The 17,496-nt window shown below is 34.1% G+C and overlaps 1 protein-coding gene across 1 annotated transcript in view; it reads left to right on the top strand.

Moving 5' to 3' along the window:
* The first annotated feature begins 1,511 nt into the window (after positions 1 to 1,511).
* Positions 1,512 to 17,496, top strand: part of LOC135836400 (thrombospondin type-1 domain-containing protein 4-like) — a 53,175-nt gene continuing 37,190 nt past the window's right edge. Inside the window, exons 1-2 of the mRNA XM_065351217.1 lie at positions 1,512 to 2,101; positions 11,511 to 11,586. Coding sequence (XP_065207289.1) covers positions 2,076 to 2,101; positions 11,511 to 11,586 — 102 coding nt within the window. The 5' untranslated portion in view covers positions 1,512 to 2,075. The remainder of the gene's footprint in view (positions 2,102 to 11,510; positions 11,587 to 17,496) is intronic.

Genomic DNA, 17,496 nt, shown 5'->3' with positions numbered 1-17,496 from the left:
ACAGTAATTTTATTGAAAACTTGGGTTTTCTTTCTCATTTTGGTGGGGGAAAGGAGAGGGTGACTACGAAATGAAATTTACCCTGATAAAATACAAATACTTACCTATACGTTGAAAAAAATGCCATATTATTCATGCGGTTAAAAGTACTTACTTGAAAGACTAACAGCATAAAAACATTGTAAGAACTTAAGCCTTTTCCGTAACCTCCTAATCAATCGATTCCGACTCAATTTTTCATAGTTTATTTCTGTCAATTTGAACCAATATTTTTTTCTTTTCGATCATTTCGGGGAAATGTAGAATAATAAGTAAGGTTGAAAAATTTGATGTTTACGAAACTCCATTGTAAAGAGCTGAAAATTGTATTGTATTCTTTATTTTAATCTCTAGCACATTTATGAATTTTTCAGCTCTCGAAATATACCTACTACAAAAATCTACATTTGGATGGGGAAACACAGATTCATTTAAAAAAATTATACCTACCTAAATTGATCGAAGGAGTCATTAAAAAAGGTCAATGGTCATGCTGTTATGAATCAAATTTCAGCTTTCTACCTTAATTTGTTCATTTACCTACTTAATTTTTGATTTTTTCAAAAAATTAGTAAAAATGGGTTCAATATTACTTTTTTTTCAAATTTGCTATACATTGAAAAATGGGAATCAATTTTTGAAGTTTTGGTTAGCGCTGTATTTTTGGATGCTTTTTGCGTAAAGAGATAGGTATATTTTCCATCTGAAAATAGTAGTAGTACCTAATTTACGAATAATTCACGTCTTATCTGGATCACTCTGAATTTTTCTCAAACTTGTGCTAGGTACCTTGCAAAATTGTTCTACAAGAATAAAAAAAATGGCTAGTTGGTGAAACATTTTAAATGGCTTGATAGCTGAAAAAATGTGAGAAGCAATTAAAAAAATATTCAGAGGAAAGACATTTGAATTTTCAAACGAAAAATTGAAGTCCACATTTGAATGCTTTTGCATTCGGCCCATTTACTATAACATTTCTTTTGCCTTTCTTGTTCCCATCCTCAATTCATCTCATGAAACACACTCGTACTTCGGTACTTTATTCATTCGCTCAAGTCAAGAATGTTAATTAGTAATTACATATCTACCTATTACACTTAAGATCACAAAACATCCAACCAAAATGAAAATTAGACATGGTAAACTTCATCTAACAACTTGACCATACACGCAATTGTACGGTCATGATACAAAAACCACGTACTACGTAAATAAGTACTTAATTTTGAAACCCTCGAAAAAAAAATAAAAAATCTATAAAACTGTTCAATTTATATTTAACGATGAATAATACCTTTCAACACTCGACTCGAGTTAGAATTCGAAATGAAAAGGCTGCTTAAATTGGCTGCCTGTGGTGGTGAGAAAGTAAGTCGAAGAGTCGAACGCGTTGAGGGGAATGTTTTGAATTTTGCGGTTATTTAGTCTGACTCGCTATCAGTTTTGCCTTGGCATTGATTTAAATATACGGCGCCGCGGCGTGCACATGTGACGGACGTGTTCTCTAGCGTTTGCAAGCGGTAAAAAAAAGACTCACGTGCTCACGTATACGTACAAACGAATTAGCCCTATACTTACGTACTATCGAACCGGTTGTTTTTTTCAAATTAATCGTACTTCGTAAATTCGTAGATAAAAAAATGTAATTGAAAAATTAAACGCGATGTTACCTGTTGTTGTTGTTGTTGTTGCTGTAGTGAGAACGAGTCGGATATTTATTCGCATTTTATTCGATTCCCAGTGATACATTATTATAAAGTTTTTCGACGGAAAAATTTTGTTAGTCAGATTTTTCAAATGACAGTTTTAAAAAACAAACGTTGTTCGAGAGACGTTTTAATATATTAAAACGAATTGCATTTTCAAAACCTGTCAACTTGCTTTGAATATACAGTCTACATAGAGTTTCCAAAGCTGTCAACATGTTGAGTTTTTTCCTAGTGAGAAACCGAATGGATGTTACATGAGATTATAAATAATTCTACCCTTCTGAATTCGAAGGGTTGGCGCAGTCATTCGGTCTTCGATAAGTAGTCATGTTCGTTCGTATTTGGATTATTGGGTGAGTTCAATACATTCTCGTATTTTAACTATAGAGATAGTACCTACCTACTCTTGCTGATGTGTTAATTACTCCTGCAATCCTATACCTATGTGTGTGCTTTTGGCAATCGTGGTGGCCTTATTTATTTTTTTTGGTAGATACAAATATCTACATTTTTGTGGTTTATTTATCTCGATGAACTTGTAACTTATGTGTGTGAAAATCTGCATAGAATATTGTGCATTTCCATACCTATTTTAAAAATGATATAAAATACCTCTTCAGTCGATATTTTATACCTCTTTATAGGCTCGTAGCAGTTGATAGATCACCAAACCCACAATATTCGATACTAACCGGTCATCCGAGCTGATCTACATCTTACAGATTAAATTTATCGTTTGTGAATGAAATTACCAGCGATTAAAACTGTGTATCGGATCGTTTGCACGCGAACTTGAGTTACTATCGGTAGCATGTAGGTAGGCTTTTTTATCCCTTGTAGACAAGTTGACTGCGGAATAGAACAGTGAGAAGAGTGCAGCGCGAAACTAGTTGTGTATTCTTTGTGTTAATCGTCGAAGCGAATAAATGTAAATGAGGTAATAATTTCCAACGCAAAAGGCTAAATTTATCGATAAACTTGGCTATTTTTACGCTTCATTTAAACTCACAACCGAGATGCTGGTCATCCTTTTTTCATAACTCGCTGTATTTTCCAACTTACCTACTTATACCAAATTACTCACAGTACGAGTTGTTCATATAGCTTTAGAGTATATTTTTTGAAGAGTTTTTTCACCTCATTGTGCGCATCGAAGATACGAGTACCATACGACTATATAGATGACATAAGCGTATTATGTACAATAAGCAACGTTTTTAGATGGCATTGTTGCGTTACGTTTACGATGCTATAAATTTTATAGGTTTACAAATGCTGCTACGACGAGTAAGTTTACGAGGCTCAAAGGTTATAAAAAGTATTAATGACAAATTCGACGTTGTGGAATCGGACTAATTTGCACGAGATGTTGAGACGGACTCGATTTTTCATGGGGAAAGAAGAAAATATTCTGCACCAATGACGTGATATAATGCGTCACGTGTCTGATACAATGTCGCTAATTTATGCTAAATGTCGGTACGATTTTTTTTTTTTGTAAATAGGGTCATTGGTGGTTAAAAGCATTCTATGAACTCGATGTAAATAAATAGTTTAAGTATGGGTTTTGTGTAAATATTCCGATTAGCATATTTTAAGAATTAAAAGAAGAGTTTTGGTACCTTGTGAATTGGTTTATTTTAAAAATTTCATTTCCTTATTCCGTCCGCAGTTTTCTGCGATGGTAATCTATTCCATTTCGAAGAAAATATACTCTCTACCTACAGCTATCTACTTTTTCTTGCAATTTTTTTTCATTCGTAACTGTTTATAAAGATGGAGAATATTTTATGCCTTTGAACCATCATTTCCCTATGGGCAGTCTTTTATTCTGGCCTAATCGAATTCTGTCTGGAAACCATTCATGGCTCGTAACAGATAATAATGAAAACTATAAAGGCATGTCAGTGTAATAAGTATTTCGAAGATTTAAATCTTTGTACCTATGTTCGACGAAAAGAGTAAGTATGTAAGGGTCTAGCTTAATCTCGTCATTTGTATGGTGAAAATTTTGATCAATTTGTCAGTTACGATGAGGCCATGATTGAACTCTTCGTCGAACTTGATTATGAATTAATATTCAAGTACAGGTATATTAGGTTTATTAGATAGGCAATATGACAAATAAAAAATTTAATTCCTTGATATCATGTAAACTTCAGAATGAAGCTAAATATTTATCACTGAAAGAAATGAATGGCAATGAGTACCGCAAAACGCGGTAATTTTGGTATAGGAATTGAATATAGAAATCAATCCATCTCAGTTCGGGAATGGTTACCACTCTTGATTCACTCATTACATTAGTAATGTAATAAGTGCATCAAGAGTGGTAACCATTCCCGAACTGAGATGGATTGATTTCTATATTCAATTCCTATACCAAAATTTCCGCGTTTTGCGGTGCTCATTGCATCGTTTTGCTATTCATTTCTTTCAGTGTACCTATACAAAATAAACTACTGCTTTAAAAAGGCAAAATGTCGTGACTGCTAAGCAGTGAAATTGACTGTTTCAAATTTAGAGAGTATCTGAACCGCGAAAATCTGCAATAAAACGACAATGTTTAAGTATCGGATGTATATAGACATATGGAACAACACGTAGCAAATATGCGACATTGTATTTTAACCCGTTAAAAAGTTATAATCGTATTTCGGTAGTCATATTTCAAAAATATGGGCACGTCTTCGTTGCGTAAAGTGTAAAGTAAATAAAGCGCAAGTTTCTGCTTTAATAGCGAAGTTAAATTAAAAACAAATAACGTGTAAAGCAATAATGCTATTTATGATAAGATACCGCGCGATGGTGCTATGGTACTCGTAGTGCACCATTTATACGCTCGAGTGAATTATAAATCTACATAGGTCTACAATGTATAGTTCCTATATGAACGTAGGTACCTAGTGTAAAAATTACCACGTTTTTCAGCCTTAGGTAAGGTAGGTATTTACTTATTAATCGTGTATCATATACGTACCTACAATGTTTCATGTATGTCTGTGTACACTACGTATTTATATTATAAAAGTAAACCTAAACGTGCTATTTTGTACAAAAAATTATCTCTCGTTGTAATTAGGTGTTTTACACTCGTACAACGCTAAAATCATAGCACAAAAAATGTTTATAACGAAGTCACGCTGGAATCGAGATGGTACCTATATACTTACCTACAGGTATATTCGTATCCGAAAAGAATAACACGTACGATTTCCCAAAAGGACCGCAAATTGATATATATATGCAATTCATTGTAGGTATCCTTTGGTATTGAATATCGAAAGAACCAGCGTACCTATAAATGTGGTTCATATCAGGTTTAGCCATTGATATGTTTTGATACATCGGATGTGCTGTTGCTGCTGCTGCTGCTATTAAAAGCGTAAATTATGTATCAGATATAAGGAAATAATGCGGTTAAATGAAAATAAATAGGTGCCTGATTACCATTATGGGATTATTGAAGTGTGTAGATTCGGGTTCATTGGCTTTACGCTGATGCTTTGTTATTTAAAATTTTCATCTCGTATGCGAGCTTTTTATTATTATTGTGAGGTTACGTGTATGTATAAGTACGATAGGTGTGCAGTGTACCTGGACCTAGCTCTTTTTTTGTTGAGGTGTGAAGTGTACACCCTCGTGTAGAGGTTTTCAATTATCCTGGTTTAATTAGCGGTTGCGAATTGATTGAAATTCGTGCGTTTTTCCGTTGTGGCTGGCGAAATTTTTGTGGATGAGGTGCTCTGTGGAACGTTTGCTGTATCTTAAATTTTAAGAGAGTAGGATGATTTATTCAAGTGTGAATCTTCATCTTGAAATTTTTAAAAAAAATCAACTAAAAATTATCCATAGGTAGGTACCTATTTTATTTTAAAAAACATGCAAAAATACATCACCAGCCAAAATTCTGAGCACCAAAGTATATACGTAGGTATTTGAAAATCAAAATAATCAAAATTTTACCAAATTGACCTAAAATGAAAAATTTGGTATGTGTCATATTATTCTCGGCTCCCCTCCTTGACAATAATTGGAAGCAGCTTCAAACTGTTTTGAGTTCAGATTAAAATTTCCACCAAAATTTTTTCCAGAAAAGTTGGAAATCAACTTAATTTACTTTATACCCTAATTCCATCATACTGAGTCGAGTGAAGGTAATTTTCAGTCATTTTGGAACCTTCAGTCATATTTTGAAAATTCCAAATTCTCAAAAAAGTCCATCAAAACTTATTTTTTTGAAATCGAATTTTTAAAAGTCAAAAAGTGCAATCAAATAACTACCTAAACAAATTGAATTTAGTTGGATTTTTACAATTGGTTTCGCTTTGAGAAATTGAAATTTCAATTACAATGAATGTTCTCTTAAGCTATTCAACCGTTTTTCGTACCTATTGGACACCATTTGAGAATCATTAAGGCGGAGGGTATAGATTTATTTTCATTCAATTCGGATGGGTAATTGCTGAGTAATTGCAATTTTAGTTCATTATTTTAATGCATTAAATCCTAAAAAAGGGAAAAGGGGACTTGTAGAACACCTGCCGCTCATTGTACCCTGCTATACCCCCAGTCTATTCCATCACCAGCTGTGTTTCATTGTACCCTGTTACACCCCCGGTCTGTTAGCTGTAAATTCCAAGTGGGAATGGTTTGGTGGGGCGTTTACCAAACAAATATATTATTTTAATGCCCTAACCCTCGTAGTGAATTCGTGGCTGAGTGGTTAGGGCATGTAGGTAGGAATAGGAAATTTAGGGACCCAGGTTCGAATCCCCGTGAGGTAAGTCGGTAGGTGACAGATTTTTCGTAGGAAAATTGGATAGGTAAATGCTTTGGAGTTACCTATGTAGTACATGATAATGGGGCAAAAATAATGCTGAAATTGAGTTATGAATTATGATATCATTTGCTAACTAAAAATTCATTTCATTAATTTTTGGTCTACCTACCCGCACAACAATTGTAGACGTCGACATTTACATCGACTACGTTTTTTTCCAACATATGATGGAAAATTGATCAATTAATTATTTAGTAGGAATCTTCTGTCCATACAAAAGCCAGGTAAATGAAAATTTTCGAAATTTTCTCATTATTTCTGATACCTTGACATGCCATCTAGACATGTAGATGTAAAATTCGATGCTCGAAATTTACATCTACAACTATGTCGACCAATTTTTCAGAATTAAAATGTCTGTTTCAGTGTTTAAAATTTTAGTAAACATTCAAAAATATGATCTTGTTCAATGTGGAAAACAAATTTTTTAGGGAATTGATGAAATTATTCACTTTTCCGCAGTTTGGAGATGTAGATGATATGATGTTGATATTGTGGATGTATTTGTTGATGTCGAATTTCACATCAACATTAACATCGACATGTCGACATGAAAATGGATTAGTTTAGTACTCGCAGATAAAGTATTGCACCATCTTTGATATAAGGGATTTCTGTTGAACTTCTTGATTATACAGACTTTTTGTCTGTATTTCTTCGGAAGTGGACTTTGCATCGATGCTATTTTCAGTACTAGCAATAGCCCCAGCAGAGAAAATAATTTATGGGAAAAAAAATTAAAAATTTTTAAACTCATATTCTATAACTTAAGGAAGCAGGAGGTTGACATAAATTTCGATGTGAATGTCGATCCATCCACATCCGTCACTTTTGGATGCCCCATGTCGATGTGAATTTCGACCCTATGTGGAGCCAATTGTCGACACGAATGTAGATCAACATCAGTTGACAATTACAGCGACAATTAGCTCGACACAGGGTCGAAATTCACATCGACATGTGGCATCCAAAAGTGACGGATGTGGATGGGTCGACATTCACATCGAAATTAGCATGGTCATTGTTGTAAGGGTATAGCCATAAGTATAGTAAGAATTACCTTGACATGAATAATTTTTAACTTTTTACTTATAGGTAAGGTGCACCGGGGGAAGTTGGAATTTGGGGTAAGTTAGAAAACTTGCTCTAGCGCCTAGGGGTTTATATCTGGTGAAGTGCCACTAAAGGTGACTTGAGGGTACTACCCCTACTTCATCACGACATAAAAATTTTCGCGATTCAGTTTCATTTTAGATGTCTTTGGTTCAATTGTATTTTGTTGTTGTTTTGAACTTATTTTGAATTTGGTCTAAAATACAGACTTTCTATTTCTTAGTTTTTCGCATATAGCGGACGAACCGTGCGTCCTAGTGAAAATCTGATGCGAGTGATCTCAAAGAGAATTAAATTCTCTACAATTTTGTTTCTGTGCAATTTTTCTAGGACGCTCGGTTTGTGATCTACGCCTCTGCAAAGTTTAGCCTGTTCTGACTTCCCCCAATTGGGGTAAGTCAGGACAGTTTATATTTTATTCCAATGAGCGAAAGCTACTGTGTCAATCGCGCTCAAATTTTTACCATAGGTTAAGAACCCTTATGGGAACCTACATAATAAATTTGATCCATATTGGTTCATCAGAAGGGGAGTAACAGCTGGTCAAAGTTGAAATTGCAAAAAATCATTCTGACTTGCCCCGGTGCACCTTAATTTAAAAATTACTTCAAAATGAGTAATTAAACTAATTTTTGTACAATTGAAACATGTAATTTTTATTATCATGATTTAGTAAAAATTATTAAAACAAAATGATTTTTACTATTGGTACCTATAGCAAAATTTATTAAAATGATAATTTTTACTATACAATTACAGTAAAAATTATCGAATGGGATCTGGTACTTAATTGTGCTAAATACCAGTATTTAGTTGAATTTTTTTGTAAAAATTACCCATATTTTTTTCGTGTAATTTAGAGGCAATTCAAATTCTTAACATATTTTATAAGATTTAATTCTTAATTTAGAATAAAAAGCAAGTTCTGAATGTAAGTTGCAGATGTGAACTTGAAAATTATACGAAATAAGTATTGTAATATTTATGAAGAAGATGAGAATTCTGAAAAATTGGAGGCAATGTAAATTCCAAAAATTGAGTAAACGTTTTACAATTTGTGGACAATATGAACTTGAAAATTGAATTTGAAATTTTTTAATTTAAAGACAATAAGAATTCTGAAAAATTATTCAAAATTTGACTATTTAGAGGTAATGTGAATTCTAAAATTTGATTGCAAATTTCCTAACTCAGCAGCAATGCAAAATTCTGAAAATTTATTGAAAACTTTATGAAATTGTAGCGATGGGGAATTCGGGAAATTGATTTGAAATTTTGTAAATTTTAAAACAATGCAAACTATGAAAAACAACTAGAAATTTCTTAATTTAGAAGCAATACAAGCTTATAAATTATTCTGAAATACCTATTGTAATTTGGAAAATATGAAAACACTGAAAAACAATTATTATTTTGAAGCAGTGAGAGTTTCAAAAATTCTCATTACTGTGACATGGTTGATTCACTTATGCACTACCTAGATGTAATAACGGCTATAGCTGTAGAAAAGGCAGCTAGCTACGCACACTTTACAGCTAAGCTTTGCTTAGCTGTCTAAGTTAATATTTTTTTTTTATACTAAGATAGCTAAAAAGCATCACTTTTTAAAGTTTGTTTTTGCACTTTTCAAAACATAAAAATTAGGTAGGTATACTTCGAAAAAATAAATTCCAGAATCGCGCTCAACGTGTCAAAATACCCAGATTACTTACACTTTTCACGATAATTTTGGTCAAATTCTTTGAACTCACTTTTTTATTGGATTTAAATAGTCCTGAACAATTTTTGTTTCACCTATTTTTTTCGTAGGTGCCGTTTCTCCAGAGAAAAATGTGAAAACCTGATTTTGAGGGAGGCATTCACCTTTTCACAGGGGGACGCTCACGATCTGGGGTTGGGGACTAAAGAAAAGTATCCAATATTAGGATTTTTTCGGTCAAAATGTCTGAATTGACTGGGTTACTTCCTTCGGTAAAATTTTATGGAAAGATCAACGTTCAGAAAATCTGCTGGAAACTTCAGAACTGCTCAAAACGTTCTAAACCATTTTCAGTCAATTTAATGGGTAAAAAGATGGGTATTTCTGAAAGTCTTGCTGTCTGAATTAACTTGACAGAATTTTAATTTTTTTTGTACATATTTTTGATCCAAATTTGATTTTTAAAAATTCACTAAAAATCGAAAAATGAACCTTTACCTTAGCTCCTAAAATTTTGGCTTGTTATGTATTTTTGCATGTTTTTTCGATTTAGCTTCGTCGGGATCAAAAATTGCAAAGTTGGATGAAATATTTCATTTTAATAAATAAATAAATTATTTTAATCAAAACAAGAATCAATATGCCAAGTTTTTTCATTTTCTTATCAACTTCAATTATTTTCATGGTTCGACATGAAGTCAACACCATTGAATTGAAACAATAACTTCAAAAATGTGCTACAAAATAATGCAAAAATTTATTGAATAGAGGGGAAAAAAAGCTAGAAATTCATCATTGGTTGAAAATTCAAAATCATTAAAAATGTAAAAAAAAATGAACGAATTCCCAAAAATTCTCTTAAATATCATTGAAAAAATGTCTAAAACTCCTGATAGAAATTCAATGGAATAGGAAGACAATTGTAACTTTTCTTGGTCAATTTTACCAAAAAGTGTGATTTTTGCCTCAGCCAACTTACTTCAAGTAACAATTAAAAATGACAAGATATAGGTAATTAATCGAATATTGCTTTTTTTTGTCCCACTCCCACCACCCCAACTTGCCTTAAGGCTTATACTTTTTATGTGGATTGAATATTGCTGCCATTACAATTTTGTGACGTATTGAAAAATTGCTTGCATTTTACAAAATTTCTTAAAGTCACTAAAAAAAATGGGTAAAAACTGAAATGAATTGCTGAAATTTCACGAATTTAGTAAAATTAATAATACCTACCAACACTGTGAAAAACATTGATACATGCTATTGCTAAAATTTTGAAATGTTAGACAACGAGCCTTCCATTCCTCCTCTCGAATAATTCTCACTGAACTGATTGTGCTTATTTCACTAGTGCAAAAATATGAGTGAAATTGCAAAATTCGACTTCATTTTTTGGTTCGAGATTTTTTACATTTTCTAAAACGATTTTAATTTTGAAAAATGTCGAGGTATAAAACTGAAATAATAATCATGGAAAATTTTCCCACTCGCTACCAAAAAAAAAAGTTCCAAGGTCCTTCGTAGCCAATCTCTCGTGTCAATAGCCCGTATTTGAATTGATAGGTATATTCGACGGGATTTCACAAGAAACCCTGTCGATAGGTACCTACTGATTTAACGCTTGAATACCCTTGAAAGTTACGTTCACGGTCTTCACCGTGGTCCTGCGTCGTCGCTGGAAAACTGTCGGGGATTTATTGTTTTCTACGTCGAAGTCGAAGAGTTTTTATTTCGTATTCAAGAAAAGAAAAAAGTTTGTAAATGTCACGTTTTTAATTCTATCGTCGCTCCGGGGGAATACAACAATCAGTACAGTTTTTTCCTTAGAGAACGTCGTCTCGGGTCCTGTTCATCGGATGAATTAAGTTTTGTCATCGGATGTACGATGATAAAAGTTCAAACGAAATATTTTTTGCGATAGATTCAGCTTCGTTAATGACGTCAGGTTTTCATGCTCGTACCTATCTACTTTCAAAGCTTTTTTTTACTTATCGTTGTATTCTATTGTATTGCAATATCGATACAACGAATTAATTTACGTCCTCCTACACGGTTGAAGTAGATGTTTTTAATAAATTAATTTTTGACTATTTTTTTGTTACAGATGGATTGTGTTGGGCACATCGGACGCGATTGTGTACAAAATTCAAACTGAAAACTCATCCGGTCGGAATACCGAAGTAAGTAAGTTATCTATAGTGAATTAAGCATGATTCGAGTTGGAGATTCGATTTTGTATACGAAAGAGCTTAAGACATTTTGACATAATACCAAAGAATATAGACGTAGACGTCGTGTAAGGTACCTTCATGTTCAACACTCTGTGATGTGCTACGTCGATACTTATAAGCTTATAAAAATATCTACTCGTAAACAATCCGAACGATAATTTAAGATGTCACTAACGCTTCGCGGTAATTTGTAGATTGAGAAACACCCTCGACGCCGGGAATTTCGTCTATCTATCTCTCTCGTTGTAGGTATAGTTACTTATTTTTTTTCTTACCGAAGGCATTTGTAATTTTCTATACGTTGGAATATGTATAGCGTGCACTTGCGTATGTAGGAGAAAAAATACCATACGCGTAGCGTATCGATGCAGCACGCGATAAGATTAATGGTTTGTTTATATGGCGGCCTATATACGCGGCTGAAAATCATTAAAATGTAAATAATAAATGTTCCGGAGGTATCACCAACGTTATTAATTTTTGTATGGAATTTCAATTGCCGTTGCCGATTTTAGGGACATGGAGAGATGGAAATTCGTGTGCAGATATATGGGCTTGGTTGAGAGTACGAGAAGGTTGCATTTTCAGTTCATTTTTACTCTTCTTTTTACTTAACATGGGTGCGGTTTTTTTTTTTTTTTAGCTAACAATCGTTCATCAACAGAAGTTGAAACATCTTCTCCCTCCCCCCTCCAAGAAAAAATGAAAAAATGCATATTAGGTTGAAATTTCATCGAATTTATAATTTATTTTTCGATTAACCTTCTTGAGAAAAATCATCACTGTTTCTAAACCTCATTAATTTGTCAGATTTTTGTGCGAATTTCTCGCCATTTTTGTATGGTTCTTGACAACTTGCAGACAACCATTTTCGTCATTTTTAGGCATGTGTCTGAAACTTTGGGTGTCAATAAGTGAGTAAAGTTGCCTATCTTCAAAACTGGAGGCACAAACGGCGATGAATGCTCAAGTTGAAATTTGAACAAAAATTTTGCTTTGACTGTGATGATTTTGAGTTGAAAAATTTTACAGAAAACGAAGAGTCACTTCAAAGTGAGAATTTTGACCTATAAATTTCAAGAGTTTTATTGACTTGCAATAAGTAGTGATGGAAATTCTAATTTTTTGTTAGAATTTCTCAGTGAGATCAAACTATTTATGCGGTTTCATAACTTCGGATTTGGGACGATGAATGTTCACAAAAATTGAATAAGTGGGCAAAATCATGAGTTCGTGATGTTGAGATTCAAGATGATGACTTTTTACATAAAATCTTCTCAAGAGCTGAGCATTTCTTGTTTACCTAATTATTAAAAACGAGTAGAATATTTTAATTCTTATGAATTGAAAAAATTCGATCTCATTCTATGTACCAGAATCCACGAAGAAATCACCAGACATTCAAAAAATTTTCAAGGGCTCTGAGTGCATCCTCGTGATTTTTTTCATCATAAAAACACCTCCAACAAAGTCAGAAACTCACTTGGTGACTTCTGGTGAATCTGTCACCGGTCATTCAAAAATTTTTTCAAGGGATCTATAAGTACATCCTCGTTATTTTTTAGTCGTAAAAACACCTCAAAAAAAGTCAAAGGCTCACCTGGTGACTCCTAGTGAATCTGTCACCAGAAGTCACCAGAATCCACCAAGGCGTCACCAGGCATTCAAAAAAATTTTCAAAGGCTCTGAGGACAACCTCATGATTTTTTCATTGTAAAAACACCTCTTAAGAAGCCATAAACTCACCTGGTGATTTCTGGTGAATCTGTCACCAGAAGTCACCAGAATCCACCAAAGAGTCACCAGGCATTCAAAAAAGTTCTGATAGGCTCTAAGGACATCCTCGTTACTTTTTCGTCATAAAAACAGTCAAAAAACCACCTGGTGACTTCTAATGAATCTGTCACCAGAAGTCACCAGAATCCACCAAAGAGTCACCAGGCATTCAAAAAAATTTTCAATGGCTCTGAGGACAACCTCATGATTTTTTCTTCGTAAAAACACCTCTTGAGAAGCCATAAACTCACCTGGTGATTTTTGGTGACTCTGTCACCAGATGTCACCAGAATCCACCAAGCAAGAGCGTATTCAGGGGGGGGGTGATTTGGGGTACAATCGCCCCCCCCCAGGGCCAAAAAATCCTTAGGTTAATATAATTTCCTACAATCTCTTGCATTGAATCACAGGAAAAAATCATGTTGTTTTACGTTTCTAGGAAGATAATTTGCTACAAACTTAAAAATTCATTGAAAATCACATTATCTCCCTATACTGATTATTTTTGTTTCTTGAATTATGAATTTCCAATGCTTTTGTTTGCATTCCTTTTTTGAAATTGAAATTTCTGTAAGCATATTTTTCGTTATTATAAGGGAGAAAAAGTGCTTCTTTTGCTCCAGCTTACTGATCATTATTGAAATTGAATAGGTACTGGGATTTTGTTATCCAACTCAGGAGTAAAAATGATTTTCGACAATTTTGAATTATTTTCCTCGCGACGCTTGGGCAATAAATCTCGAAAATCGTCAAAAATCATTATCACTCCCTAGTTGAACAAACTACTAATTCAAGTCTGAGGATGTGAGGAGTGTCAAGTTAAATCCAGAAAAATCAATTTTACAATCAGAAATGTAGCATTTTTTACTCTTTGGATTGGCAAATTTTCAAAATTTTGCACTCGCTTCGCTCGTGCTTATCTGAATTTCATTATAAGTAGGTATAAACAATTTACTGGATAAATTTCAAAAACCTCACTCTGATCAACACGTTTTTCAAGCTGAAATTCAGCATAAAAAGGTCTGAAATGTGCCTACCATTGAAATTTTTATACATATGAGCCCGTTGGTAATTTTGTGATTTTTGTCCCCTACTTATGAGTCATTCATCACCCCCCAGGAGGAAATCCTGGATACGGGCTTGTCACCAAGCATTCAAAAAAGTTCTCAAAGGTTCGGAGGACATCCTCGTTATTTATTTCGTCATAAAAACAGTCAAAAACTCACTTGGTGACTTCTTTTTAATCTGTCACCAGAAATCACCAGAATCCACCAAGGAGTCACCAGGCATTCAAAAAAGTTCTGAAAGGCTCTAAGGACATCCTCGTTATTTTTTCGTCATAAAACAGTCAAAAACTCACCTGGTGACTTCTGGTGAGAGATTCACCAGAATGTCACCAGAATCCACCAAAGACTCACCAGACATTCAAAAAAAAATGTAAAGGGCTCTGAGCGCATCCGCGTGATTTTTTCATCATAAAAACACCTAAAATAAAGTCAAAAACCCACTCGGGGACTTCTGGTGAATCCGTCACCAGTCACCAGAATCCATCAAGAAGTCACCAGACATTCATAAAAATGTTGCCATGCTCTTTCCAAAAATGGAAGTCCCGTTCAAATTGGAAGATCGGAGGGTGACACCTCAAGAGGTTCCCTTATAAGCTGCATCAAAAGACCACTGTTTTGAAACCCTCGTCACTGAAATTTTGAATAATAAAAGTTGAAACTCATTTTTAGATTTTTGAAATTTTCTTATAACAACCAATTTTTGAGCCGTTTTAAAGCCTTTAGCGAGTTTTTAATTTTTAGCTGGAATTTTAAATGGGCTGCACTTCAGAGTCCAAGGGAGTCAAAAAATGGATTTCAGCCTCTATAAAATTTGATCGGTACTCTCTTATTACTTATTAGTGACCTTTTAGATAAATTTAGATTGTTGATTTTTAACGAAGCAAATCGAAAGCCAGAAACTTTGTCATCATCAAAAATAAATTTTTATAGATCAATTAATTATGTAAATGTATAGACGTCCAGCTTGCATTTTTTGCAGCAGCATTCGTATAAATAGCGATGATTCAATTCGTGTGCAAAATTTTATCACATCCACAATCGCATTCCATTAGGTTGACATTTGAAAAAACAAGGAGAAAAAGTAATAATTTTCGCATTGTTTTCGTAATTTAGCAACTCATAAGTATTCGCGAAACGCTCTATCGGTAACATTTAAGGTAGAAATTAACACCGGTTTAATAATTACTCGCGTTTCGGTTTTTACATATGAAATTAGGTATACTTAGCTATCGTGCATCGAACCTATCTGCACATCGCATCGAACAAAATTAGCAATTAACATTGGTACGAGCAACACGATGATTAAATGGTTTAGCTATTTGGGCAAACTTTACAATAATGTCAATTTACTCGTTCGACATTTGGCCTCTTTCACGGAGCACACGATCACTTGACGCCGCCACGCCGCGTCTTTCTAATTAAATCGACGATATTGTTTCGCTATTTTTAACAATGTATCCGCATAAGCATTACTAATGAATTTAAATGACATCTTATGTGTAGAGGTCGGTCTCGTGCACCTATAGGCCTACACAGGTGATTGATTCAAATAAATTCGCCATTATTTCGTACAAGCAACGTTATAAATAACATTGATTGATTACGTACCTATGACGACGCAGCAGCGCGGTCTGTGCGTCCTGCGTAAGAATCTATGCATTTTACAATCAATCTTCCGCCCGCCGATGACAAATCTCCACTTGGATTAGTACCAAAAATTTTACCTACGTAAGCTACGACGAGTAAAAGAATTTCTCCAGACTAACGCAGGACCTACATGGTATTGAAAAGTCGCGCACAGAGACAAATAATACAACGAATTTCACGCCTGACCACGCCATATCGCCGAAGTCGGCTCTCTTTATAGGTTTTTTTTTTTTAAAGCGATCGACTGTCTTGTTACTTACTCAACGGGAGTTTCCGAGCAGGTGGCCTTGTTATACAAATCAAACCCGTTCGAGATCTTTTTCAACAGCTAGATTTAAAAGTACTCTTTCAACGATTACGTATCTGCGATAAAGTTAAAATCCGTGTTATCATATTCGGACATTGTTCTTGGCGCGTTTTATTTCATTTTGAAAATCGTAAAAAAATTTATCGAACGCCTATTTTCGTCGGTATATCTCAGTACTTACTTACTGGTATATTATAGGTCTACCTACTTGTTATAGAGATAAGCCCGATGGCTATTTCCGAAACATTAAAGATGCGCCAATGTGTAAACAGACGCATTAGGTGATCGGCGCCTTCGATTTCAGCTAAAGGCTACTACTAACGTGGACATTAGCTGGGTTAAATTTTCTATTCGTTACTTTCTTTCGTACGTTGAGGTTTTTACATCCAATCGTTCGAGGTGCGAAGTTGAGAATAAATTAATTTTCATTATACATACTACGAAAATGTAACATTTTACTCCCGTTTACACACCGCGAAAATACACTTTTTCCTACTTTGATTGAAAAAATTCCTCTTTCCATCCCTAGGGATGGAAAAGAAACTCTTTTCCGTCACAGTGTGATGGAAAAGAATTTACGATATATAAGTCAATGTGAATTCTTTTCCATCTCTAGGGATGGAAAAGAATTCTTTTCCATCACACTGTGACGGAAAAGAATTTAGAACATATAGTCAATGTAAATTCTTTTCCGTCACAGTGTGATGGAAAAGAATTTCTTTTCCATCCCTAGGGATGGAAAGAGGAATTTTTTCAATCACAGTAGGAAAAAATTTTCGCGGTGGGTAAACGGGAGTAAATATGCTCTATTTTTTCGTAGCATTTATAATGAAAAATATCTTACAAGATAGTAGTCAAAAGTGAATGAATTCTTGTCTCGTGCGTTGGCTCCACTCGCCTTCGGCTCGTTCCGCCAATCTTCGCACTCAACAAGAAATCATTCACTTTCGTCTACTGTGTTGTAATATACTATTTCCTAATACGCATTCGAATAACCCTCTACCCCTCCCCTCAGCCTGCATGAAATAAAGAACATGGACATTAAATGGATTGCGATGGGAT

Source organism: Planococcus citri, chromosome 2 (genome assembly GCF_950023065.1).
Source record: "Planococcus citri chromosome 2, ihPlaCitr1.1, whole genome shotgun sequence".
NCBI lineage: Eukaryota > Metazoa > Arthropoda > Insecta > Hemiptera > Pseudococcidae > Planococcus > Planococcus citri.
The sequence above is the reverse complement of the archived record's forward strand: the minus strand, read 5'-3'. Positions and strand labels throughout refer to the sequence as shown.